Source organism: Temnothorax nylanderi, unplaced genomic scaffold (assembly GCF_030848795.1).
Source record: "Temnothorax nylanderi isolate EJ_2023f unplaced genomic scaffold, tnyl_v1.0 TNYL_tig0822_pilon, whole genome shotgun sequence".
NCBI classification, from domain to species: Eukaryota; Metazoa; Arthropoda; class Insecta; order Hymenoptera; family Formicidae; genus Temnothorax; species Temnothorax nylanderi.
In genome coordinates, this window is record NW_027249884.1 from 16279 (window position 1) to 39447 (window position 23169).

Below are 23169 nucleotides of genomic sequence, written 5' to 3' on the forward strand. Positions count from 1 at the left end.
TGACCGCTGTTATGCTAGGTCTACAATGCGAGTCGCAAAGTCGTGAGTCGCAAGAATTGACCAATCACAATCGAATTTGAGGAGAATAATCGACTGTGATTGGTCAATTCTTGCGACTCATGACTTTGCGACTCCCATTGTAGACCCAGCATTACACGTCGGGTTTAATAACATCGGTAGTTCTTAGGCTGGCAAATCACAGACCGCTGTTACACGGCGCCGTTAATCGAGTTTAATAACATCGGTAGTTCTTAGACTAGCCAATCACACTCATTCTTCAGAAGAAGGGAATAGCTGTGATTTGCCAGCCTAAGAACTACCGATGTTATTAAACCCGACGTGTAACAGCGGTCACAGCTATTCCCTTCTTCTGAAGAATGAGTGTGATTGGCTAGTCTAAGAACTACCGATGTTATTAAACCCGATTAACGGCGCCGTGTAATGCTGGGTCTACAATGCGAGTCGCAAAGTCGTGAGTCGCAAGAATTGACCAATCACAGTCGAATTTGAGGAGAATAATCGACTGTGATTGGTCAATTCTTGCGACTCACGACTTTGCGACTCGCATTGTAGACCCAGCATAAAGCCGTGATCAGACTACGGATTGGGATTGAGATTGGATTGAAATTTGATCAATTAGAACAAAGTTTACTAAACTTGAAGTTAGTTTTCTTTATTCTGATTGATTAAATTTCAATCCAATCTCAATCCCAATCCGTAGTCTGATCACGGCTTAAGACGTAAGCAGTAAGTTATTGAGGGAGCTTTCCAGCAAGCGACACAAGTGGACACGAGCATCGTTCTATCTTTCTTTTTTGGTAATAAGTAACAAAGATAAAACCATACTTGTGTCGACTTGTGTCGCTTGCTGGAAAGCTCCCTGACTTAAGAGCCACCGCACAAGACTCTCGTATGGTCACGTAGCATAACGTAACGTAAGCCAACGCAACAAGAAACGTATATTGGTTACGGCCGTTACGGCGTTATACGTTTCTTAAGCTGGCCACACACACTTTTTCGTAAAAGTAACAGTAGGATTTCGACCAATCGCGTTCGGAAACGTACGGCCGTACGTTTCCGAATCGAGCAACGCGATTGGTCGAAATCCTACTGTTACTGTTACGAAAAAGTGTGTGTCCGGGCCCTTATGCGTTGATCTACGTTATGCCCGTATCAGACTACGGATTGGGATTAAGATTGGATTGAAATTTGACCAATCAGAGCAAAGTTTACTAAACTTGAGATCAGTTTTCTCTGTTCTGATTGATTAAATTTCAATCCAATCTCAATCCCAATCCGTAGTCTGATACGGGCTTTACGTTACCATGCGAGAGCTTGTGCGGAGGCTCTAACCGATACGTTTCTTGTGCGTTGACTAACGTTACGTTACGCTACGTGACCATACGAGAGTCTTGTGCGGTGGCTCTAAAGCCTTGTGTACACGATACTAGAAATCGGTCCGAGTTTCGGTTTAAGCCAATCAACTTGCAGCTCTTACAGAAAAGCAGCAGTTTCATTGGCTTAAACCGAAACTCGGACCGATTTCTAGTATCGTGTACACAAGGCTTAATGCTGGGTCTACAATGCGAGTCGCAAAGTCGTGAGTCGCAAGAATTGACCAATCACAGTCGATTATTCTCCTCAAATTCGACTGTGATTGGTCAATTCTTGCGACTCACGACTTTGCGACTCGCATTGTAGACCCAGCATAAGGCCCGGTCTACAATGGGTGTTGTAAGTCGTAAGTCGTAAGAATTAACCAATCACAGTCCATTATTCTCTTTGCGGTCGAAGAATAATGAACTGTGATTGGCCAATTCTTACGACTTACGACTTACAACATCCATTGTAGACCGGGCCTAAGGGCCCGGATACACACTTTTTCATTACAGTAACAGTAAAGTTTCGACCAATCGCGTTGCTTGAATTGGGAACGTACGGCCGTACGTTCCCAAATCGAGCAACGCGATTGGTCGAAACTTTACTGTTACTGTTACGGAAGTGTGTGTGGCCAGCTTAAGCCCCGGACACACACTTTTTCGTAACAGTAACAGTAGGATTTCGACCAATCGCGTTGCTCGATTCGGGAACGTACGGCCGTACGTTCCCGAATCGAGCAACGCGATTGGTCGAAACTCTACTGTTACTGTTACGAAAAAGTGTGTGTCCGTGGCCTTAATGGGATTTTTACAATTCAAGAATAATCGACTGTGGTTGGTCAATAACTTACTGCTTACGTCTTACTGCATACTCCTGCTGCCATTGTAGACGACGCTTCAGCCAGTTCAGCCTAAAGGTGCGATTTCACGATGACGCTCGACGCTGGATTCAAGCGTCAAATCTGGTCACGTGATTAGATTCAGCCAATCCAGTGGTTAGGTTAGATTTCGCGTCCCTCTGAATCTATAGGTGCAATTTCACGATGACGCTCGACGCTGGATTCGAGCGTCAAATCTGGTCGCGTGATTAGATTCAGCCAATCCAGTGGTTAGGTTATATTTCGCGTCCCTCTGAATCTATCACGTGACCAGATTTGACACTCGACGCTCATTTCAGCCAATCCAGTGGTTAGGTTATATTTCGCGTCCCTCTGAATCTAATCACGTGACCAGATTTGACGCTCGAATCCAGCGTCGAGCGTCATCGTAAAATCGCACCTTAAAGATGCGATTTCACGATGACGCTCGACGCTAGATTCGAGCGTCAAATCTGGTCACGTGATAGATTCAGAGGGACGCGAAATATAATCTAACCACTGGATTGGCTGAAATGAGCGTCGAGTGTCAAAGCTAAACACAGTTTAGCTTTTTGACGCTCGAATCCAGCGTCGAGCGTCATCGTGAAATCGCACCTTAAGGCTGGGGCTACACTATGCGCGTTTTCGCGAATCGGATTCGCGAATCGTGCATTTGTATACCATGTGTGCTTAGCACGAATGGCATACAAATGCGCGATTCGCGAATCCGATTCGCGAAAACGCGCATAGTGTAGCCCCAGCATAAGATGCGTACGCGTAACTTGCACCTGCCAATCAAATCTCAGTCTCAGTACCTAATCGTATCATACGTGTATGGTAGTGAAGCCAGCCTTGTGGCTTCTGCACCAGTGAAACGTCTTTCAATAATAAATTATGACACTTCTGGCAGTCTGGCGTCTCTAAAATCAATGGCCGTAAAAAACCCGATTGGGGAATCGAATGTTCAGCAGAAAAAGAAGATGTATTAATTCGATTTGTTGTATTAATGTGATAAAATCTTGAGATGTTGAACGTTGCACTGCAATGTTATAACTATCGTACAAAACATTTCACAAGACAACTCTGTCGGTTATTTAGTGTGGTAAATATTTTGATAAATATGGACATTGATAATTTAATTGTTGCATTCCAATTTCCAATGAAATTTTATATAGGTATCAAGAGTGTGTAGAATATGTAAGAACAAGATAAATATTTAATTTAAATTAATTCGCTCTCCTTAAATTTTGATGAAAACGCACTTGATCGTATGTGTAAAACAATGCTTGGAAAGTTAATATTGTTAGATATTATAAAAAGAGTAAATTAACAATTAAGCACAGTGTTTTTTAAAATGAAAGATGTTATACTGATCGAATAAACGCACAGAAATGTGATTAATATCTTTGGCATATTTATACTTAAATAACAAATTAACAAATTAAGTGGAATGGTCTGAATTTCAACATCGACCTATTGATGATATGGAAACTTTTTATTCAATTAATTGTAAGGCAATGAATCTATGATTACAACCTAAGAGATTAGCGCGCATAGATTTAAGATTGTTTTTATTTATAATTATTTATCTTATTTAAATATTTTGTTAAGTAGAGACATATATACATTGGCTTGCATAGAATATTTATCCATTGGCTTGCATAGAATATTAATAATCTTTATTTCAAACATGTTTTCTATTCCTTAAAAGTCTTTATACCTATTTGTATAGTAAAATTATTATTTGATTTCAAGAACTAAGGATATGTTAAATACAAGCCTACAAGTGCTAAGGTTTTATAACAGATTTATGGATCTTGAAAAAAGTACTTTTAACATGTTGTTATTTTATTTTCGTAATAGAGTGCATTTTAATTATTTCATATTCTACTCACAAAAATATATAATAAGTAATAGAAAGTTCCATCTATATATATATTTTATTTATTTATTTATTTTAATCATTTTTGCTAGGAAACAGTTAAGCTAAAAAACAATTATCAACTTCGTGATGTAATTGGACCTCCTGATCCAGTTTCAAACCTAAGACCTGTTCTATTTGCCAGCCCCACAAAGGAAACATATTTAGAGAAGAGGTATAAGGAGCTTAGGAAAGAGACGCAACAATGGAATCAGATATTCTGGTCCAAACATAATACTAACTTTATTAAGGTACTAATTTTATTGAGTTGTGATTTTTTTTCTAATATATAAGATTTATTATGACATGTAAAAAGATTTAATGAGATTTCAGGAACGTAAACAATTTCAACAGATGTTAGAAGCACAAGGAAAGACATTGACTGCAGATAATATGTCAGTATTTTATAAACGATTTTTAGATAAAAATTGGCAGTCTCATTTCAATTATAACATTATGTGGTATAAAAGAAATATAAAAATTTTATTTTTTGGAATAGCAGTAAAAATATCTAAGCTTAAAATTAAATAAATTTGAATTGACATTTATATAATTAAACATTTACACAAATTATGTAATGTTGCAATTATTTAAATAAATATATCAAAAAATGCTATTTTTCTCTCTTTATTTCTGAGATATGTAAAGAATTGCTTTATAATAACAATGTACAATAAAATTATTAATTCTTTAATAACCGGAACGTTAATGTAAAATTGTGAGCAAAATTTGAACTATTAATTGCCCATAAAATTATGCTTCTCATGTCATACAAGACTGCAAACGTACAATCTAGCTCAAAGACAAAAGATCGAGATTATAAAATTTAGAGGCTTTTGAGGATCTAAATTTCAAACAAAATTTCTAAATTGATATCTGAATATCATGTAGGGCGGCAGTGTGGTCTAGTGGTAGAGCGCCGGACTCGTAATCTGAGGAACCAGGTTCGAGTCCACTAGAGCCATGGAATGTTTTTTCCGAAAGCTGCGCCCTCCGTGCAAGATAGGCTCTTGTGCGGAGCAAACTGGGCTCCGTCTTTCGGAAAGAGACGTTAAGCCGTTGGTCCAAAGGGTTAAGTGAGAGAAGGGTAGTATTGGATGAGAATTGAATAAAGGGTTGGGAACGTCCCTACAAAACGCCTTGCAACCCTGAGGGGAGTCAATAAACGTATTTATCTTATCTTATCTGAATATCATGTCTTTATTTCATGTATATACACGTTTGAAAGTTAAATATTATTAAAGAGATATAAAATGTTAGTATTTTCAAAACTTCAGTTTTTATTTTCATACAATATGCAAAAGTATTTGTTTAAATGTTCAAATGTATAGGCCTGATAACAATATAAATTGAGAAAAATTTTTTAAAAAGTTATTTACATATACAATTTATGTGCTAGTACATCAATTTGGCACAACATGAAATATATATTTTGTTCTTGAAATTTTACTTGTAGAATAATAGAAAATGTTATTGTGTTATGATAAAACGGATAGATCTTATATTTATCACTCTCATAAACTTGTCTTTAAAGATAAATATTATTTATTTTACTGTTATATTCAACACCTAATTTTATTATTATTTTATTGTGGCTTTGTCACCATATAATATAATTCACGAGAGAATACATCTTCCTTAAATTATTTTAAATTACATTTGTAATTGTAAAAGAAATGTTAATCATGTAAAAATAAAACATATTAAAAAATGTAATTTGACACTACTCTATAATCAGACTTAACACGTCCAAATTCAGTTAGTCGTATTCTGTAAAATTGTCCGGCTTCGTTTAATACTTCCAGTCTTGCAATTATTGACATTACTAGCGAATCTCAGCGAATTTAATGTCTCGTTATAACATTCGTCTAATGGAGATACATTTAATAACATCAGAGTTTTTGAATTACCTCCTAGAGAAGGCATCAGCAGGTGGGTCAATTTAGAATTTCTATAAGGTATATGTTCCTGTTTTTTCAATAGTGCTAAAATTACGTTGCCAAGATTGGCTAAAGATTTGTTAATATTCTTTGTTTCTGCAGTTCTAACAGCTCCTTCAGTTTTCAAACGTTCAGACCCGGCTAAGTCGACTAAATTAAGGTTTCCTATTGACACTTCTTGTTTCGTAACATGTGTACCAATCAAGCGTATTCTTGCTACTGAATGAGATCTGGATGATCTGAAATGCAAATTATTATTTATTTTAAATTAAATTCTATGTTAAATTATATCCTAATAAATATTTAATCATATAATAAACATTTTCTCGATAACTATGTTATTTATTTAATTGAAAAGATAAAAAAAGTTTGCTTGTGTAACTTTCTATTGTACAATTTAAAGTACTATAATGGGATGATGTGTGGCTCTGTGTGAATGCAAATGATTAGTAATCTAAGGATCCTGGGTTCGATCCCAGTCCTCATCTCACATATATCCCGATAACGGAGTGAAAAAGATTCTGTACATTAAGAGAATGCTAGAAATTTAAAAGGGCTAGAACAAAAGAAATCCTGTGGTATATGACCTTAAAAGTGAAGTCACTTAACTTTTATTCATTCGAAGGAAACCTCAAAAGAATAAATTTAACCTAGATATAATATGAATGCAAAATAAAATTACCGTTCATTTGACTGAGTAGCTGCAACTGCTCGGTTGCGTTGTGCAGTTCGTAGGCATTCGTGTAATTCTTCTGGACTGTGTATTTCTTCGATTTGAAGGTTGCTAACGTATAAATCTTGACCTTTATTGTCAACCATTCGTATTTCGTGTGTTTTTGGTTCAGAATCGAGAAGATCAACGATATGCTCGTTATAAATTTCCAGAAAACTTGCTTCTATTCGATATTCCCAACCAAGAAGTTCGAACTGTTTCATTTCTTTAAATATATGACGTACCTGAAATTACATACACGTATTTCGATTTTCTTTTTGATTCTAAAAAGCCAAATTACAGTCGTAAATTTAAATATTTATATAAAAGTATGATTTAATTACACACACATACATATATATACATATATATACATATATTATATTGTAAATATATATAAAAACATACTGTTCTAGGTATCATGCCTTCAGTCTGTAATCCACATTCTCCTTCCATAGTATACGTCTTGCCAGAACCAGTCTGACCATAAGCAAATACACAAACATTATATCCTTCAAGTGCTGATTGTACTAAAAGGGATAATTCTTCGAACACATCTGCTTGCGAAGCATTGGGAGCAAATACTTTATCGAATGAAAATTCTTGTTTTGTTCCTCGTAGCTTTCCACTGCAGCTCATTGCATCTGATCCATCCGATTTACCTACTTCAATAGTACACTCGTCAATGAAGCTGATATTACACAACCTGTAACAAACAATATTTTCACTTAGATACACAAATCAAAATATCAAAATAATCTCTTTTATTCCCTTGAATAAAATATATTTTTATTTATAGTAATTGCTGAAAGAAACTCATCAAATTAAGAAAATAATTAAGAAAATGTATTATTAATTTTTTAATTTCCAAATTTGATCTTCTCAAAAACTTTATACAAAATTTTTTAATATACATTATTTATTATATATTATTATATATTATTTTATATACGCTTTTCCAACTACTTTTCAACTGTATTTACAATCGATTATTTATTTAAAAACACATACAATTAAGAAAAAAAGAATCTATAAAATGAGCAGCAGTGTTATGATATACAATGTAAAATACATACGAAGACCAACTTGTGTTCTGCAGAAATTGTAAAATACAGTTGAAAAAGTAATCCTATGTTCTTATTTTAATAATTAATTAAATTTTCTCTAATAATTGCAAAACACATTTACTTACGCTTTCATCTGCTCAGTTTCTTTCGGCGTTCGTGGACGCACTCGACAAAACACTCTTATATTGCCCTTTAGTTCTTGAATCACGTTATGCAATATCCTGCGTTCTTTATCCATCTTATGAGTCAAAGTTTGCAATTCTTCTTTGATGGTACTTAAATCTTTGTTTATTTCCCTTTGTAATTCTACATCTGTTTTTAATGTTGTCAATTGCTGAGTCTGCTTTGAAATTAATACCTCTTGTGTTTTAGATCTTTCTTGAATTTCATTCAAGGCGCGCAAAAGATTTGTACGTGATTCCTCTGATTCCTGCAAACGTTTCGCTAAATCTTCCTCATTTTTTCTAATGGCAACTATTTCCACCGTTAAGGTCTGAAGCTCGTTAGTTAAAGTGTTATTTAAAACCTCAAGTTCTTCTACTTTAGTTTTACATGCAGTTTCACTAGTTTGTAAAGTATTTGCCATTTCTTGGAGCACATTACATTTTGATTCTAAGTCTTTATTTTTTTGTTGCTCAACCGATAGTTTGTCACTTGTATGGGCCAAACGACCTCGTAAGTCCCATTTTTTAATCTTGCCTCCCTTATCAACGTCATTTTGGATACCCTTGTTCATTCTGTTCGCTGTATTATTAGTCATTAATGCATTATTAGTTGGCTTGTTCATTAGTGCTTTAGCAACAGGTCTAGTAACAAAAGGCTTCTTTGATTCTCCATGTGTAATATTAGTAGCTGTTCGTTTTATCGCCTTTACATTGTTTGGTCGTGTAATTGTGGATAACGTTTTTGATCGAACCAAGGGTTGTTTGACCGATAGTTTGTTCTCGTTTATAGATTTCACACTGGCAAAAGCCGAGGATGTTGAAGCTGACGTCGATGTTGACGTTAACGTTGATGTCGATGTTGACGGTAACGTTGATGTCGACGTTGAGGTTGCGGTCGACGCTGACATATTGTTACTATTCTTGATTGTCTTATGATTATTATTCTTGGCAGTTATATCCGCTATACTAATCGCTCTGTTTATTACTATTTTTGGTTTCGGTAAACGAGATTCCATCTGTCAAATACAATAGGTAAAATAATTTATAAGTATCAAATAAATTTAGAAGAAAGTTCAATATATTTGATATGAAAAAAAAAAGGAAACAAATATATCAAGTAAACCATGCATATATCATACTGAAGAAAGCACTTTCTTTAAAACAATACTATTAAATAATATATTTACAATTTATCTATTGTGCACTCACTGACACTGAATAACATGCATTCAAAAATTCAATATACTTCATGCATGCAATATAAATAAAAAGAATATCAAAAGCTACGTCAAAAGAAATTCAACTCCATATATTCATGGTTAGATGTCGTGTACATATATAGTTTTTGCGTAAACGAGAAAGTATACAGAAAAGATTAACAATTACGTTAAACAAAGCAAAACAAAACAAACCTCGTCGCTCACAATATACAATCAGTTCTTCAATATAACAGTACACTCTAACAATCCTCTACTTATTATACGTCGTAGAATTACCTAAAGTTCACGTAACATTGACATGTTTATTCACTTATACGAACTAGAACGTCGATCTGTACGAGAGAAACGATTTCCGTAATCACGAATAGATCACAGCTGGATCACAAAACGGAGAAAACAGCACACAGAACGTTTCGTTCCTTGTGTAAAGCCTCGGCAGCAGCCAGCAACGGCGGTTAGCAATAGCTTCGTTTGAACTGAATCTGGTGGTGTGGTACTTATATTGGCCGCATTCAGGAAACACAACTGTTGAGTGAGCGGTCAGTGATTCTTTAATATGATTGGTTCTTACCTTTGGTTCTTTTCCGGATCTAAGTGTAAGAACCAATCATAATGAGCGCTCACTCAACAGTTGTGTTTCCTGAACGCGGTCATTGTATATATCGACCAATGAGAGATACGGGTACCGATTCGTGCATCACTTCAACGAATACCACAATGGATACGACGGACGAGCCAATCGCATATGTCTAAAAAAGGAGTACAATGGGGAGCAAAAATGAGTTCCCTTTCGGTGTAGATGAGTGTACTATTTCTAGGCTCGCAATTGGCTGGAAGGTAGAAATAATGCGCTCACCTACACCGAAAAAGGAACTCATTCCTGGGTAGTGATCATGTAACTTTTTTCCTAGAGCGGAAACGTGAAAAGTGAAAAATTTCATGTAACTATCTCTTTCTATTGCCCCTTGCTTAGGTATAGCTTTGTCGGCAAACTTGTCGCTGTCGCTATCGCTATCGTTATCGCCTATTGTGCAAGGGGCTTTAGTGTTGAATAGAAAGAGATAAACTTTTCACTTTTCACGTTCCGTCCTAGGAGAAAAGTTAGGGCCAGGGCACAAACATTGCCGTAGCGTCTTACGCCTTACGTGAGAATCTTGCGTTACGCGACACGCAAGCCAATCTTACGGCAACGCACAAAGAAGAACGTAACGTAACATACCATACGTTACATGCGTTACGTTACGTTTTTCTATGTGCGTTGTCGTACGTTTGGCTTACGTGTCGCGTAAGGCGATTCTCACGTAAGGTAGCGTAAGACGCTACGGCAATGTTCGTGCCCTGGGGCCCTATTCTTGAAAAATATCGCATACGATATGTCATGAATATCACACTCTGCAACCAATAGCACACTTGCAAAGTGTAATTTTCTAGTGACATTCCTAAAATATCGTATGCAATATTTTTCGAGAATAGGGGCCCTGGCCCTTACATGGAAGTCGATTACGGTTCTTGAAACGAGGTAAAAATTACAAAAGTGAACAGATTTACTAGATTTCGACCAATAAAATCATAGATACCCTAATGAATTTCCTCACTTTTGTAACTTTCACCTCGTTTCAAAATCCGTAATAAGCCCCCTGCTCCCCATTGTACATACCTAACCAAGGTCGGTAAATGGCGCGTCGGTAGCGATGCTACATAAGGTCTTCCGACGGCCGCCATTTTGGATCCAGTGACTGTGTATTAGCAGAGAGAATTCTTCTCTCTGGTATTAGTGCACGTCGTACAATAGTTGTTACTGTGTGCGTAGTTCGCCATTCGCGGACCTGCACGGACCTTGGATCTGTATTCGCTCAACGTGCGCGGACCAGTTCGGACGTGTTTTGTCCGGCAAGAAAATTTTTTAAGTATTGCGACTGTTACTGTCTGCATTGATTCCCACTCAGACTCAGCGATTTCCTTTTAGACTTTGTCACGCTAACGTGTACCAGACTTTGTTAAACAAATAGTGGAAAATGCTGTAGCCCTATTCTGTAACTCTAACGACAGTATCGATATCGTTATATCGTCGTTGCGCAGCTTTTTTCCCATATAGTATACCTGTAGCCCTATTCTGTAACTCTAACGACAGTATCGATATCGTTATATCGTCGTTGCGCAGCTTTTTTCCCATATAGTATACCTGCGCAACGACAACATAACGATACCGACACTGTCGTTAAGAGTTACAGAATAGGGGTACTGCGCAACGACAACATAACGATACCGACACTGTCGTTAAGAGTTACAGAATAGGGGTACTGGCCATATTGACCTCGTATTAGAGGCAGGAGCCAATACAAATATAAGAAGAAGAAGAAGAAGCGGACCTTGGATCAGCTGAGCGTTGTGGTCGCCATTTTGGATCCAAACAGCTCGAAGTGCGGCGGAAGACCTTAAGCCCGGTGTCCACGATGCAAGAACTGTGTCCAAGTTTCGGTTTAAAGCCCGGTGTCCACGATGCAAGAACTGTGTCCAAGTTTTGGTTTAAGCCAATCAACTTGCAGCTCTTAAGCCTTGTGTACACGATACTAGAAATCGGTTCGAGTTTCGGTTTAAGCCAATGAAACTGCTGCTTTTCTGTAAGAGCTGCAAGTTGATTGGCTTAAACCGAAACTCGGACCGATTTCTAGTATCGTGTACACAAGGCTTTACAGAAAAGTAGCAGTTTCATTGGCTTAAACCGAAACTTGGACACAGTTCTTGCGGTCGCTACCGACGCGCCATTTACCGACCTTGTACCTAACATACCAGGGTCTCAATCTTGAGCACACACAAATAACTTTGACATACAAATGACACTAGTGACAGTTTCGTGTATCGATTGGTTGTTGATTTGTTCAACATAGATTAACTTTAATATCTCGGTTTAACAGTGGTTTAACTTACTTTTTATCCTTTTCTAATTTTAAGAATTAGAAAAAGATAAAAAGTAAATTAAACCGAGATTAAAGTTAATCCACATTGGCAGAAAATGGACATAAAATGGGAAATATCCATTGCGTTCAGCGGAAAAAGCAGCTTTAGGGCCGGTATTCATAGTCGTTTTTCCTTGTAAAGCCGTGATCAGGGGGTCGATTCTGTATCTTGGGACGAGGTAAAAATTACAAAAGTGAGGAAATTCACTAGAGAATCTACAATTTCATTTGTCGAAATCTAGTAAATCTGTTCACTTTTGTAATTTTCACCTCGTCTCAAAATACAGAATCGACCTCCAGGGGGTCGATTGTGTACCTTGGGACGAAGTGAAAATTACAAAAGTGAGGAAATTCACTAGAGAATCTACAATTTCATTTGTCGAAAACTAGTAAATCTGTTCACTTTTGTAATTTTCACCTCGTCTCAAAATACAGAATCGACCTCCAGACTACGGATTGAGATTGAGATTGGATTGAAATTTGACCAAGTAGAGTAAAGTTCACCAAACTTAAAGTTAGTTTTCTTTATTCTGATTGATTAAATTTCAATCCAATCTCAATCCCAATCCGTAGTCTGATCACGACTTAAAACCCGTATCAGACTACGGATTGGGATTGAGATTGGATTGAAATTTAATCAATCAGAACAGAAAAACTGATCTCAAGTTTAGTAAACTTTGCTCTGATTGGTCTAATTTCAATCCAATCTCAATCGCAATCCGTAGTCTGATACGGGCATAAGAAGTATTAAATATTCAATAATATTAATATTACGTACAATATATCTATTCAAATTTCAATTTTAAATTCAGTTATTTTTCTATAGATTATTTTAAAAACTGTCATTATTTTGCTTTTTATTTTACACGATTGAAATATATTAAAAATACATATATATATTTTATTTAAAAAATCTACATACGTTGTATCATTTTTATATTATTGTCAATTAAATGTAAAAGATTCAAATATCCAAAAAAAAATATAAAATGTCTTCTCTCTTGTGATAATTTACACTTATTCCTATTTACCTTTCACAATTTTCATTGCATGTATAAAAGATTTGTAAAACAGTGATTGGATAAGGCTGAAATCCCATGGTGCGGAATGGAAGTGCGGAATAGAGAATGCGTCATAGACACAGCCAATCAGAGCTATGCCGCATCAACGCATTCTGCAAATGTCTCCCGCCCTGTGCACATGGTGCGTCATAGACGAGCAATGACGCATCTGGAATGAAAATAATTGATATAATAAACATTTTATTAAAATAATTCAAACGTTTTTATAAAAAATAATCTTTGTAATAGCAATAATAATTATTAATATAACATTAAATGAAATTTTATATTGAAAATGAAAAAGTTGAAAACAATATTTTTAAATTTTTGAACTGCATTGACGCATTTTTGGTCATTTTTCTGCACCATGTGAACAGGCCGGTCAAAGACTTGCGGAATGCGGAATGCGTGATGCAGCCTCTCGGCACAGTACTGTTGGTCTCGATCATACATGCCATACAGTATTGTTGGCGTTTTTTGCTAAAACTGTTTTGTGTGAATATGGAAACCAAAATAATGATGGTTGAAGAGTCTATTAAAGATACACAGATCAAATACTAAGGTTATGGCTCTATGACGCAAATCTTTAACGCAACTGCGCCACGAACGCATGCAGGAAAAATCGTAAACACTGCGGCATAGCTCTGATTGGCTGTGTCTATGACGCATTCTCTATTCCGCACTTCCATTCCGCACCATGGGATTTCAGCCTTGTTTTAAAACATGTGTTCGCACAGAGTTTCTCTTTCGCATATCTAAAGCCCCTTGCACAATAGGCGATAGCGATAGCGATAGCGACAGCGACAAGGTTGCCGACAAAGCTATACCTTTGTCGGCAACTTTATCGCTGTCGCTATCGCTATCACTATCGCCTATTGTGCAAGGGGCTTAAGGCTCTATAAATTGTGAGGGTGCCATTACATGGAGCGCGGAAACGCGGAAACGCGGAAGCGCGGAAGACAAAATTTACTAGATTTCCGTCGATCCGTTCCGTCTGTTTTGAATGCCTTAAGCCTTGTGTACACGATACTAGGGTGGAGTCCCATGGAGCGGATTACGCGGAAGCGGAACGAGCGGATCACCAATCACGGGATCATTCTGATAGAACTCTTTCAAAGATTCCGTCGAAACGGTCCTGTGATTGGTGATCCGCTCGTTCCGCTTCCGCGTAATCCGCTCCATGGGACTCCACCCTTACATGGAGCACATTTTGAGCGGAAAAGCGGAACGGAGAATTATAAAATATTAATTTTTAACGGTATTTATTGATTAAAATGCTTGTATTCAATAGATAAGCTGAAAAGATAAGCATATTAATAAAAATTGCAATGAATTAAGTAAACACAATTTTAAGAAATGAATACAAATGTCTATTTGTCACTATACTGTTCCGCTTTTCCGCGCAAATTGTGCTCCATGTAATATAAGGAGAAACAAACTCGCGGAACGGACGCGTCAAATGTTCGTTCTTTTTCTCTGTACTGTTGCACGCAGATACCTCAGATAGGTTTGTATTTTTATAATATATTTCTTTATTTCATACGATACATATTTATAGACTATTTATAATATTTATTACAGAGTAACAAGCAGTTTCAAAGGGTTCATACGTGGCAGTAACTTCATTTCGTAGCTTCTGAAAACCATTCCCTAAGAGCAAAAAGTCGACTTTAAGTCGACTTGAAGTCGACTTTCACTGAAACTGACTTGGCAGAGAAGTCGACTTTTGTCTTGAAGTCGGCGAATGTCGCAAAAACCACCGACTTAAAGTCGACTTCCCGTCATGATGAAAAGTCGACTTCCCGTCATGATAAAAAGTCGACTTCCCGCCAACTTTTAAAGTCAATAAAATAAACCGCCGCGTACGTCTGGAGATCGGTTGTGTATCTTGAAACGAAGTGAAAATGACAAGTTAACAGATTTTACTAGATTTTGATAAATAAAATCGTAGATACGCTAATGAATTTTCTCACTTTTGTAATTTTTACCTCATTATTTCAAGATACACAATCAACCCCTTGCTAGAGGGCTAAAACTGATGCATTTCGATTTTTTTTTATATATAAAATAATTTAATTATCTAAAAAACTGTATAATTACAATCCTAATGTTTTGTTCTTAATTACAAAGGCGGCCATATCTGTGCCACTTCTGCGTGCGCGGATTCCGGCAGCCACTTCTGGTAAGCTGACAACAGAACTAAAATTAAAACATTCCAGCGTTAATCGCGAAACAATATGCAAAATTAGCTATATAAATATATATAATATATATATATCATATTATCATAATGTTGTAAATATATAATAATATTGTTATATATATATATAATGTTATAAATATATAATATCCACAGACTTTTATACTAGACCACTAACATCTATGGACGCACTGCCGAAAAGCTGATGCGAGTGCGAGGTGCAAGTGGTAGTGAAGGGTGCGGCCATATTGAATTAAGTCACTATCAGGTGTTCAGTTGCTCATGATGTGCGTTTATCTGCATTCGTTATTACAGTACATAACGAAGCAGGCGAATGTTTTTGTGTTAAATATTGGTACATGTTATCAATAAGTTTGTAAGTCATGCCTTCGACGTGTAGCGTACTTGGATGCCGACATCGAACCACTACTCCTGTAGTATTAAACCTTTTTTTTTGGACATTCTGTATATGCCAGACTATTGTATAGAAATCTTGTATAAAACCACTTGTATAGAATCTGTAGTATAGCATATCTTGACTAAAATCAACATGGCGGCAAGCATCACGGCCGAGATGCCTGTCAGTGGTCTAATATTGTATAGAAGTCTATGATAATATCTAAATATTATTTTATAAATTAAAATCTCACATTTTTTATCCGAACCCCAGATTTCTAGCAGTTTGTATTTGGACACGACTCCCTGCGACTGCAGCGTTTGTACTATTGCTTGAGTGCGTGGTATCAATCTGAAAAAATCGTATTGAATTGATGTAATCTATTCGATGAATCAACGTGAAATTGAAAGGAGATAGAATAACGATTTACCTGGCCCATGACTTGGTGATGCTCCCAGGTGTCGTCAGCAGTGACGGGACAAATCGTTTCAGCTTAGGGCACACTTGACCCTTCAAGAAGAAATGCGCGAACCACTTGACACTGTCCACGGATGCTTTATATCCATCGATGGTAGTGCCCATCCGGCCTTTCCGAATGTACCAGACACGCGGCAAATAATCTTCCCGGTTCCTTGATTATATCTATAAATGAGAATAATATTCGATCATAATGAAGATTAATATCTTTATAAATAAGTAGGAAAAACATTATAAAGCAACAATTGTGATAAAAATACCTTGGCGGTGGATCAACCAATGGTTCACTAAGATGGCATAGCATGGGAGCGAATTTCGGCAATCATTCGGGTTCTATCGCCGTGACACCTCGCATGTATGTACATCTTATTCGTTTCGTACACCTCTTTATAAACCACCTATTTCGGACTGATTTTCCGTAGAACGCACGAAGAATGCATGAATACGGTTCCTCCATTTCTGGTGTTCTGAAAGATGGTTCAGAATGGAGAGCTGTCGCATTCAATAGGTCTTAATTACCGATGATAATTAATAACACACCATACCTAACTTGTAAGCATATGTTTCCACTTGGCCTTATCCTGATCCTCTTTTACCTCGTCGGGCGAAACCTTTCTCGCGACTTGATCCGCCTTACCTGCAAGAACTATCTGGCGCAGCAATTTCGCTTCCATGTCGGTTGGTAACGGCATTCTGTAACAATTCCTCGCACTCGCGTAAGCTCTGCTCCTCCAGCCTCCTCTCGAGATTCGCCGCCATATTGATGAATGCATGACGCGCCGCTTGACTGTTTTCCGTCTTTTTATAAGTTGACTATTTAGAAGTCGACTTTTAGTCGACTTTCCGTCATTTTTAGAAGTCGACTAGAAGTCGACTTATAAAAGTCAACTTGCCGTCGACTTTCCGTCAACTGTGCTCTTAGGGTTGCTATCAAATATGTTGCATATATTCAATTTTCAATTTAATGAGGCACAAATAATGCTTTGCTTTTACAGCGTTGGACGTACTTCACAGACACAACCTGACTTGCTTGATATCCACTGTTCACGCCGCGGCAAAGATTTATGTTTTCCACTTTTTTCGTCGCGCCACATTTGTTGGAATTGGAAAAAGTCGAAACCCTTTTTCGCTTCTATTACTGCAATTAATTGTAACGCAGCCAGTCATTTTGGAAGCAGAAAATACAAGACCGAAAAGCGTATTGACGTTTACGAAAAGGTTCCTTGAAAGGTTATGTTTTCACATATGGTTGGAAGAAAAATGGCGGACGAGAATACCTACTTTTTTAGAGCTCTATCATATCTTTTTAAGTCAAACCAGTCGATAACGTTAGTGCTCTTCAATTACCTTCAAACGGGAAAATCCCCATTGATTAATTGTTATGAAAATTTACCCAGAGACAATGGTTTTCAATAATATATATCACCTTAATATGACTAATATTATTATATTATTAACACATTACAATAATATTAAATGCGCTCACGTGAAAAAACTTACAAGCAAGAATGCAAAGATGGCGTCACCGCGTCGACCTGGCGTTATTAATCTTTAAGTTCGCCGCCTCGTGTCGCAGGCCAACAATCGCATCGCGAGACACGGCCGTGAGGCTCGTGAGCGTTTGTGAGCGTCGACGAGAGGTGTAGTGAGTGGTAGTGAGGTGTTGTTGTCTGCGCGTTCGCGCCTGTTTATAACCGACTTTGTGCAGCGAGCAGCCGTGCGGTCGCCGACGATGAGCGCCGAGGAGGAAGTGCTGCGTATCCAGAAGAAGCTCAACAAGATGTCGAGCGGTGACGGGACGGTGAGTAATAAGTGAGTAAAATTAAAGATCGCAGTATACTGGCCGGGGTGCGCGCGCGTTGAAGATGGGGGAAACGTCGTCCGATCCGCGAGGAAAGCGCGCATCCTCTTTCGACGAATATCGAGCACTTTGCTGAATTCCGCGTTCTCGATGCGCGCGAAAGCCGCGTAAACAAGATCGCCCTAATATCGCGGGGGCAACGTTTGTTTACGCCGTGGAACGCGATGTTGCACGACGTCCAATTCATTCCACGTATCTTCCATATCCGAGAAATTGAGTACTTAAGAAGAGAGTCCCCAACTTGATTCTTATACCAGTGTGGTTTTATATCTTTCAATGTTTATCTTTCGTCGCGACTTCCGTTGCAAAGTGATTTTCGCGCAGGTATTTTTGTTATAATTGGACTGAATTTGTCATTAGAAAGTATTCCACTATGATTTTTTGCTTCCGCTTTGCCATGATTATTCCTGAAAAATAAAATAAAAATATAAAACGTCAATATATAGGAATGTTGATGTCGGAATTATACTACTTAAAACAAGAATACTTGCTGTATACAATGGTTGTTATATGACGTTTGTCAATCAGGGTCAGGAACAGGCTTTGGAGTTGCTCAAGATACTTCAGAAGTTGCCCGTTGATTTGGAGCTTTTAACTAAGACACGCATTGGAATGACTGTAAATGCCTTGAGGAAATCGAGCAGGGACGAGGAAGTTATCTCTTTATCGAAGACTCTTATTAAGAACTGGAAAAAGTTTTTATCTGGTATGTATGTAATGTAACTGAAATAATTGATTTTTATATGTAGATAATTAATAAGTCTGTATGTATAATTTGATTAATATTAGGGTCGAATAAAGAGAAAGACTCCACGTCGTCGAGTAGTTCAAAGAAGAAGGACGAGAAACCGGACAAAGCGAAAGAAGAGAGCGATCAGAAGAAGGAGAAAGATACAACGGATGCCGCCGAAGTAAAAGTGAAGGAAGAGAAACCAGTCAGAGACATTCAAAGGAAACAATCGTCTTTCCCTGCTCCTACCACAACAGACGCGGTCAGATTAAAATGCAGAGAACTGCTGGCGGCTGCTTTACGCGTCGACGGCAAAGTCGTCGACGGGTGTGCCAGTCCGGAAGAGTTAGCGGAAGAATTGGAGGAAGCAATTTATGCGGAATTCAAAAATACCGATAACAGATACAAAAATAGGGTAATTAAATGTATATCATCTCATCTCGCGCATTATCGAAAGCCTTTCTCTTAACGTATAACGTAACGGTATCTATGCTAATTGCATTGTGTGTCACATATATTTGTCATTTTACGTACTTGAATTACAGGTACGCAGCAGAGTCGCCAACCTGCGCGACGTGAAGAATCCCAATCTACGGACGAACTTCTTGGTGGGTGCAATCACGCCTGCCAGGTTAGCGGTGATGACTGCGGAGGAGATGGCGAGCGACGAGATAAAGCAGCTACGCGAGCAATTCAAAAAGGAGGCCATCAATGACGCGCAACTTGCCACCGTGCAGGGAACCAAGACCGACTTGCTCAAGTGCGGCAAATGCAAGAAGCGCAACTGCACGTATAACCAAGTGCAGACGCGTTCGGCCGACGAGCCGATGACTACCTTCGTGTTGTGTAACGAATGCGGAAACCGATGGAAGTTCTGCTAAGAGAGCTACTGTTTCTTGATCTTATACTATACCGTGACGAAATGTATCTCTCAATCATCATCCGCTTAGAATTCAACACTTCTAAGTTGATTTAAACATCGTGATATATACTTGTGGTTTCTTGATTATCGCGTTGTAAAAGGAAACTCTCTTTCTCTTTAATTAATCGAATGTACGACATAATTTTTCATATTTTTCAAATATCGCTGGCTTTCTTGTCAGAGAAGATCATGATATTTCGAGATAAATATCTATTGTAAGATTTTACATCTGTTAAAAGTTGCACGCAAATCTTCTAGTTTCTCTGGACCATCTGAAACAATCGTGAAAATTCCTTTCGATCGAGTAACCGAATTACGCAGACGAGCGACAGAATGTACATTGATTCATTGAACATAGTGACAATTTTCGCGAAGAATACGTTTCCATATCGTTGTATATATTTGAAACCGCTCCATTAGATCAGAGCTTCGAGGAAATTTGAATGCTCATCCCGAAAACGAGAATATCTAATAAATATATTTCGTAAAATACGTAAACGGCATTTCAATTCATGCGCTTTTATTTTAATTGCAATTGCGTTTTATGCTACGATTGCGATTCCGACTGTTATAATTCAATCCGCTGTAAGTTTTCGATTATGCGCATACTAGTGTGATATAAGTAGATCACTTTGTCACTGTGCTGAAATTCAGATGTTTATAAGAGCTATAAATTGTGTCTACAAGTCTGAAATATACAGATACGTACAATACTGTCGTTCGAGCTTTTCTCAATTACCTCTCTAACGTTTGGCAATCGCTGTAATTATAGCGAACAACTGTTGTTTAATAGCACAGATGCAGATAACGAAGGCATGAGATACGGAATCACCGAATCGTCGAGTCAGATAACACGTACAATGTATTTATAATCTAATGTCGAGATTTAAAATGGATATGTACGCTTTGTATTACTTACGAGATAGCGTTGCGCAAATAACGACCAATTGTCGCGCACAGAGGTGACGACTGATTCCGAGAGCGCAAAGCTCCGATATTTTATTATTACGTTTCTCCAGAAGATTCAAGAACGAGCCATAGAAGTCATCGCTCGACGTGTTTTGACACTCATAACAATAGTCAGCTGTTTTGCTGACACGCAGAGATCTCGCAAGCAGATTTTGTCGATTGTCCTTTCTCCTTGTCTCGTATGTTTAGAAAGATATGCTTCCTGTGTCGTTGCGTCTGCTCCATGTACCGAAGGCCCAAGTTCATATCCAGCTAGAAACATCGGATTTTATATCGCTTTTCGGAAGGCAATGGCACCACCGAGCGTATCTTGCCGTGATAACCCTGCTTCTAATAGAGCTCGTCCGGAATCAGCGTTATTGCCCTTCAAGTGGACAGTGGACTAGTAACCCATTCCCTTAGAAAATTAAAATACTTCAAAACCTTTAGTATAGAGGTCAAGATCCTATTTGAGTCGTTCCCTTCTCCTTGAGGGAAGCCAGGACTAGCGATGGGATTAAGTATTTTACAAGTAGGTTCGAATCTGTTGGCGTAGTTTCAAATTCTCTATAATTACTTCGAAAAATAAAAGCAGTACTTTCAAGTGAATTCGACTCTGGATAAAATGAGTTCAAACCTGGTTATTCTATAAGTACCTTGAGAAATAAGAGTATTACTTTCAAGTGGACTCGAACCTAGATCAAATATATTCGAATCTTTTATGAGTACTAGAAATTTTATATTCCTTCGAGTCAAAATGTTTATGTAAAGCGACAATTATTTTAGTATATTATTTTTTGATAATTACAAATATTAGATTATCAATCGTTGAAATTAAATATAATAAAAATATGATTAAAAATATGAAATAAAAATTTACTTAAAATCTTTACACATTACATTCTTTAAACTAATAAGGTCATTCTTAGAGTTCGAATACCACTTGTAAAAGATTCGATTCTTTCTCTCGCTAGAGAAACTATATTCGATAGAAACTATACTAAGTACATTTCGAATCCTACAGGTATTCTAAGATTCAAAATTAATTAGTCGGGATCGATTACTTCACAAGTACAATATATAAAATATTAATTTTTATGAATATTACTCAAATCTCAGATAATCAAACTTGATTATTAGATTTGATTCGGATTTTTAAGTACATATTAAACTTGATCTTATCGGTAGCCAGGACCCGACTAGCACTGTAGGTAATGTGGCCAGATATTCTGTTTTCGGCGGGACAGTCCTGCCTTGGAGGTGATTCCATCATCCTGCTAAATACGTCAAATGTCTCAATTTTAGTAAAAAGGTCCCACCAAAATAAACTTGAAAAATTTTGTCAAATTGCTTGCGATGGTAAACTTAATACGTTTCATTCTCTGCAATAAACAAAGTGTGGACAGTGGAAAAATAGCTCAACTTCGAGTTTGCATTTTAAAAGCAATATTGTTAACAAAACTTAATTTTGATTTAAGTTGCCAAGAATTCTATACATTTCTTAAATCATCACCTTCTTTATTAAAGCAAATAAGTTCAAACACTAAATACGAGTAACTGTATTGTTCTGTAAAAATAAATTGAATGTTGTTCTTGTGTTTATCTCTTTACACCTCTTCTCTCCCGACATACAGTTGCCCGGCTTTGGATTAGAAAATATCTGGTCGCATTAGCCACAGAGTGGATGGATGGATGGATTATGCTTTCTAGGAGAGCGTCGAAACAAAGAAAATCAAACGATTTTCCTGCTTGATAATAAAAGCTATTAACTGCTAATGAGTATGATTACCCAAGATTCTCAGTAAACAAACTGTCCGGACAGTGTTCTTAACGATGTTGAATTTCAAATACTGCGTTTACCATTTTTTTTTGCGAATACAGTTCAATGAAATCCCGCAGTAATTGCAATTGTAATTTGCAAGTGGCATTGTCATTTGTGAAAGTCACTCCATCATCGAACGATGTTGCGTTGTATTTTTAATTAAGGTACAATTAAACCGAATAAGTATATTTATTACGCCAATAAATAATTAACAATTAAGACTTTTAATCGACTCTATTAGCTATCATCGTCATGACAAATCGACCATTAGTTTTGGTCAGATTAATCGTCAAGACATTTCGAACACGAGTTTTGATCCTTCTAAATTGATATAATTTTGAAGCTTATTATATAAGCATCGTATTTAAATCATTTAATTTATTGCGAAAAACATCACCTTAGCCAGGGTTCGCCTGCATGAGGTGAGATTTTTCGCAATAAATTATAAATTATTTAAAATTTAAATACGATGTGTATGTGCTTACCTATATATAAACTTCAAAATTACATCAATTTAGAAGGACCAAACCCCAT

General features: G+C 37.1%; 4 protein-coding genes across 9 annotated transcripts; 2 read left to right on the forward strand and 2 right to left on the reverse strand.

The window, feature by feature from the left end:
* Positions 1–3029: 3029 nt before the first annotated feature.
* On the forward strand, positions 3030–4773 carry Coa8 (Cytochrome c oxidase assembly factor 8). The gene is made up of 3 exons (XM_071724702.1): positions 3030–3338; positions 4211–4408; positions 4491–4773. Exons 1-3 carry the CDS (start codon positions 3261–3263, stop codon positions 4686–4688), a joined length of 474 nt encoding a protein of 157 aa, XP_071580803.1. The 5' UTR covers positions 3030–3260; the 3' UTR covers positions 4689–4773.
* A 640-nt stretch (positions 4774–5413) lies between these two features.
* On the reverse strand, positions 5414–9749 carry LOC139785526 (protein claret segregational). 2 transcript variants are annotated; one of them, XM_071724700.1, is made up of 5 exons: positions 9453–9749; positions 8002–9056; positions 7218–7515; positions 6780–7054; positions 5414–6336 (listed from the first exon to the last, which is right to left on the reverse strand). In XM_071724700.1, exons 2-5 carry the CDS (start codon positions 9054–9056, stop codon positions 5913–5915), a joined length of 2052 nt encoding a protein of 683 aa, XP_071580801.1. In that variant the 5' UTR covers positions 9453–9749; the 3' UTR covers positions 5414–5912. The 2 variants fall into 2 exon arrangements, with proteins under 2 accessions (XP_071580801.1, XP_071580802.1); XM_071724701.1 differs by having other exon boundaries at positions 9537–9748.
* Positions 9750–15327: 5578 nt separating this feature from the next.
* On the reverse strand, positions 15328–18832 carry LOC139785531 (probable ATP-dependent RNA helicase DHX37). 5 transcript variants are annotated; one of them, XR_011721977.1, is made up of 8 exons: positions 18705–18832; positions 17853–18620; positions 17360–17699; positions 16898–17279; positions 16613–16819; positions 16306–16517; positions 16129–16226; positions 15328–15477 (listed from the first exon to the last, which is right to left on the reverse strand). XR_011721977.1 is itself a non-coding variant. In XM_071724706.1 (4 exons), the coding sequence occupies exons 2-4, from the start codon at positions 16455–16457 to the stop codon at positions 15401–15403; spliced, it is 315 nt and encodes a 104-aa protein (XP_071580807.1). In that variant the 5' UTR covers positions 16458–16517; positions 16613–16752; the 3' UTR covers positions 15328–15400. The 5 variants fall into 5 exon arrangements, 2 of the variants coding, with proteins under 2 accessions (XP_071580807.1, XP_071580806.1); XR_011721978.1 differs by having other exon boundaries at positions 16893–17699; XR_011721976.1 differs by having other exon boundaries at positions 16613–17699.
* On the forward strand, positions 18067–20576 carry Tfiis (RNA polymerase II elongation factor). Its single transcript, XM_071724704.1, has 4 exons — positions 18067–18153; positions 18742–18919; positions 19003–19358; positions 19489–20576. The coding sequence occupies exons 1-4, from the start codon at positions 18085–18087 to the stop codon at positions 19822–19824; spliced, it is 939 nt and encodes a 312-aa protein (XP_071580805.1). The 5' UTR covers positions 18067–18084; the 3' UTR covers positions 19825–20576.
* The last annotated feature ends 2593 nt before the right edge of the window (positions 20577–23169 follow it).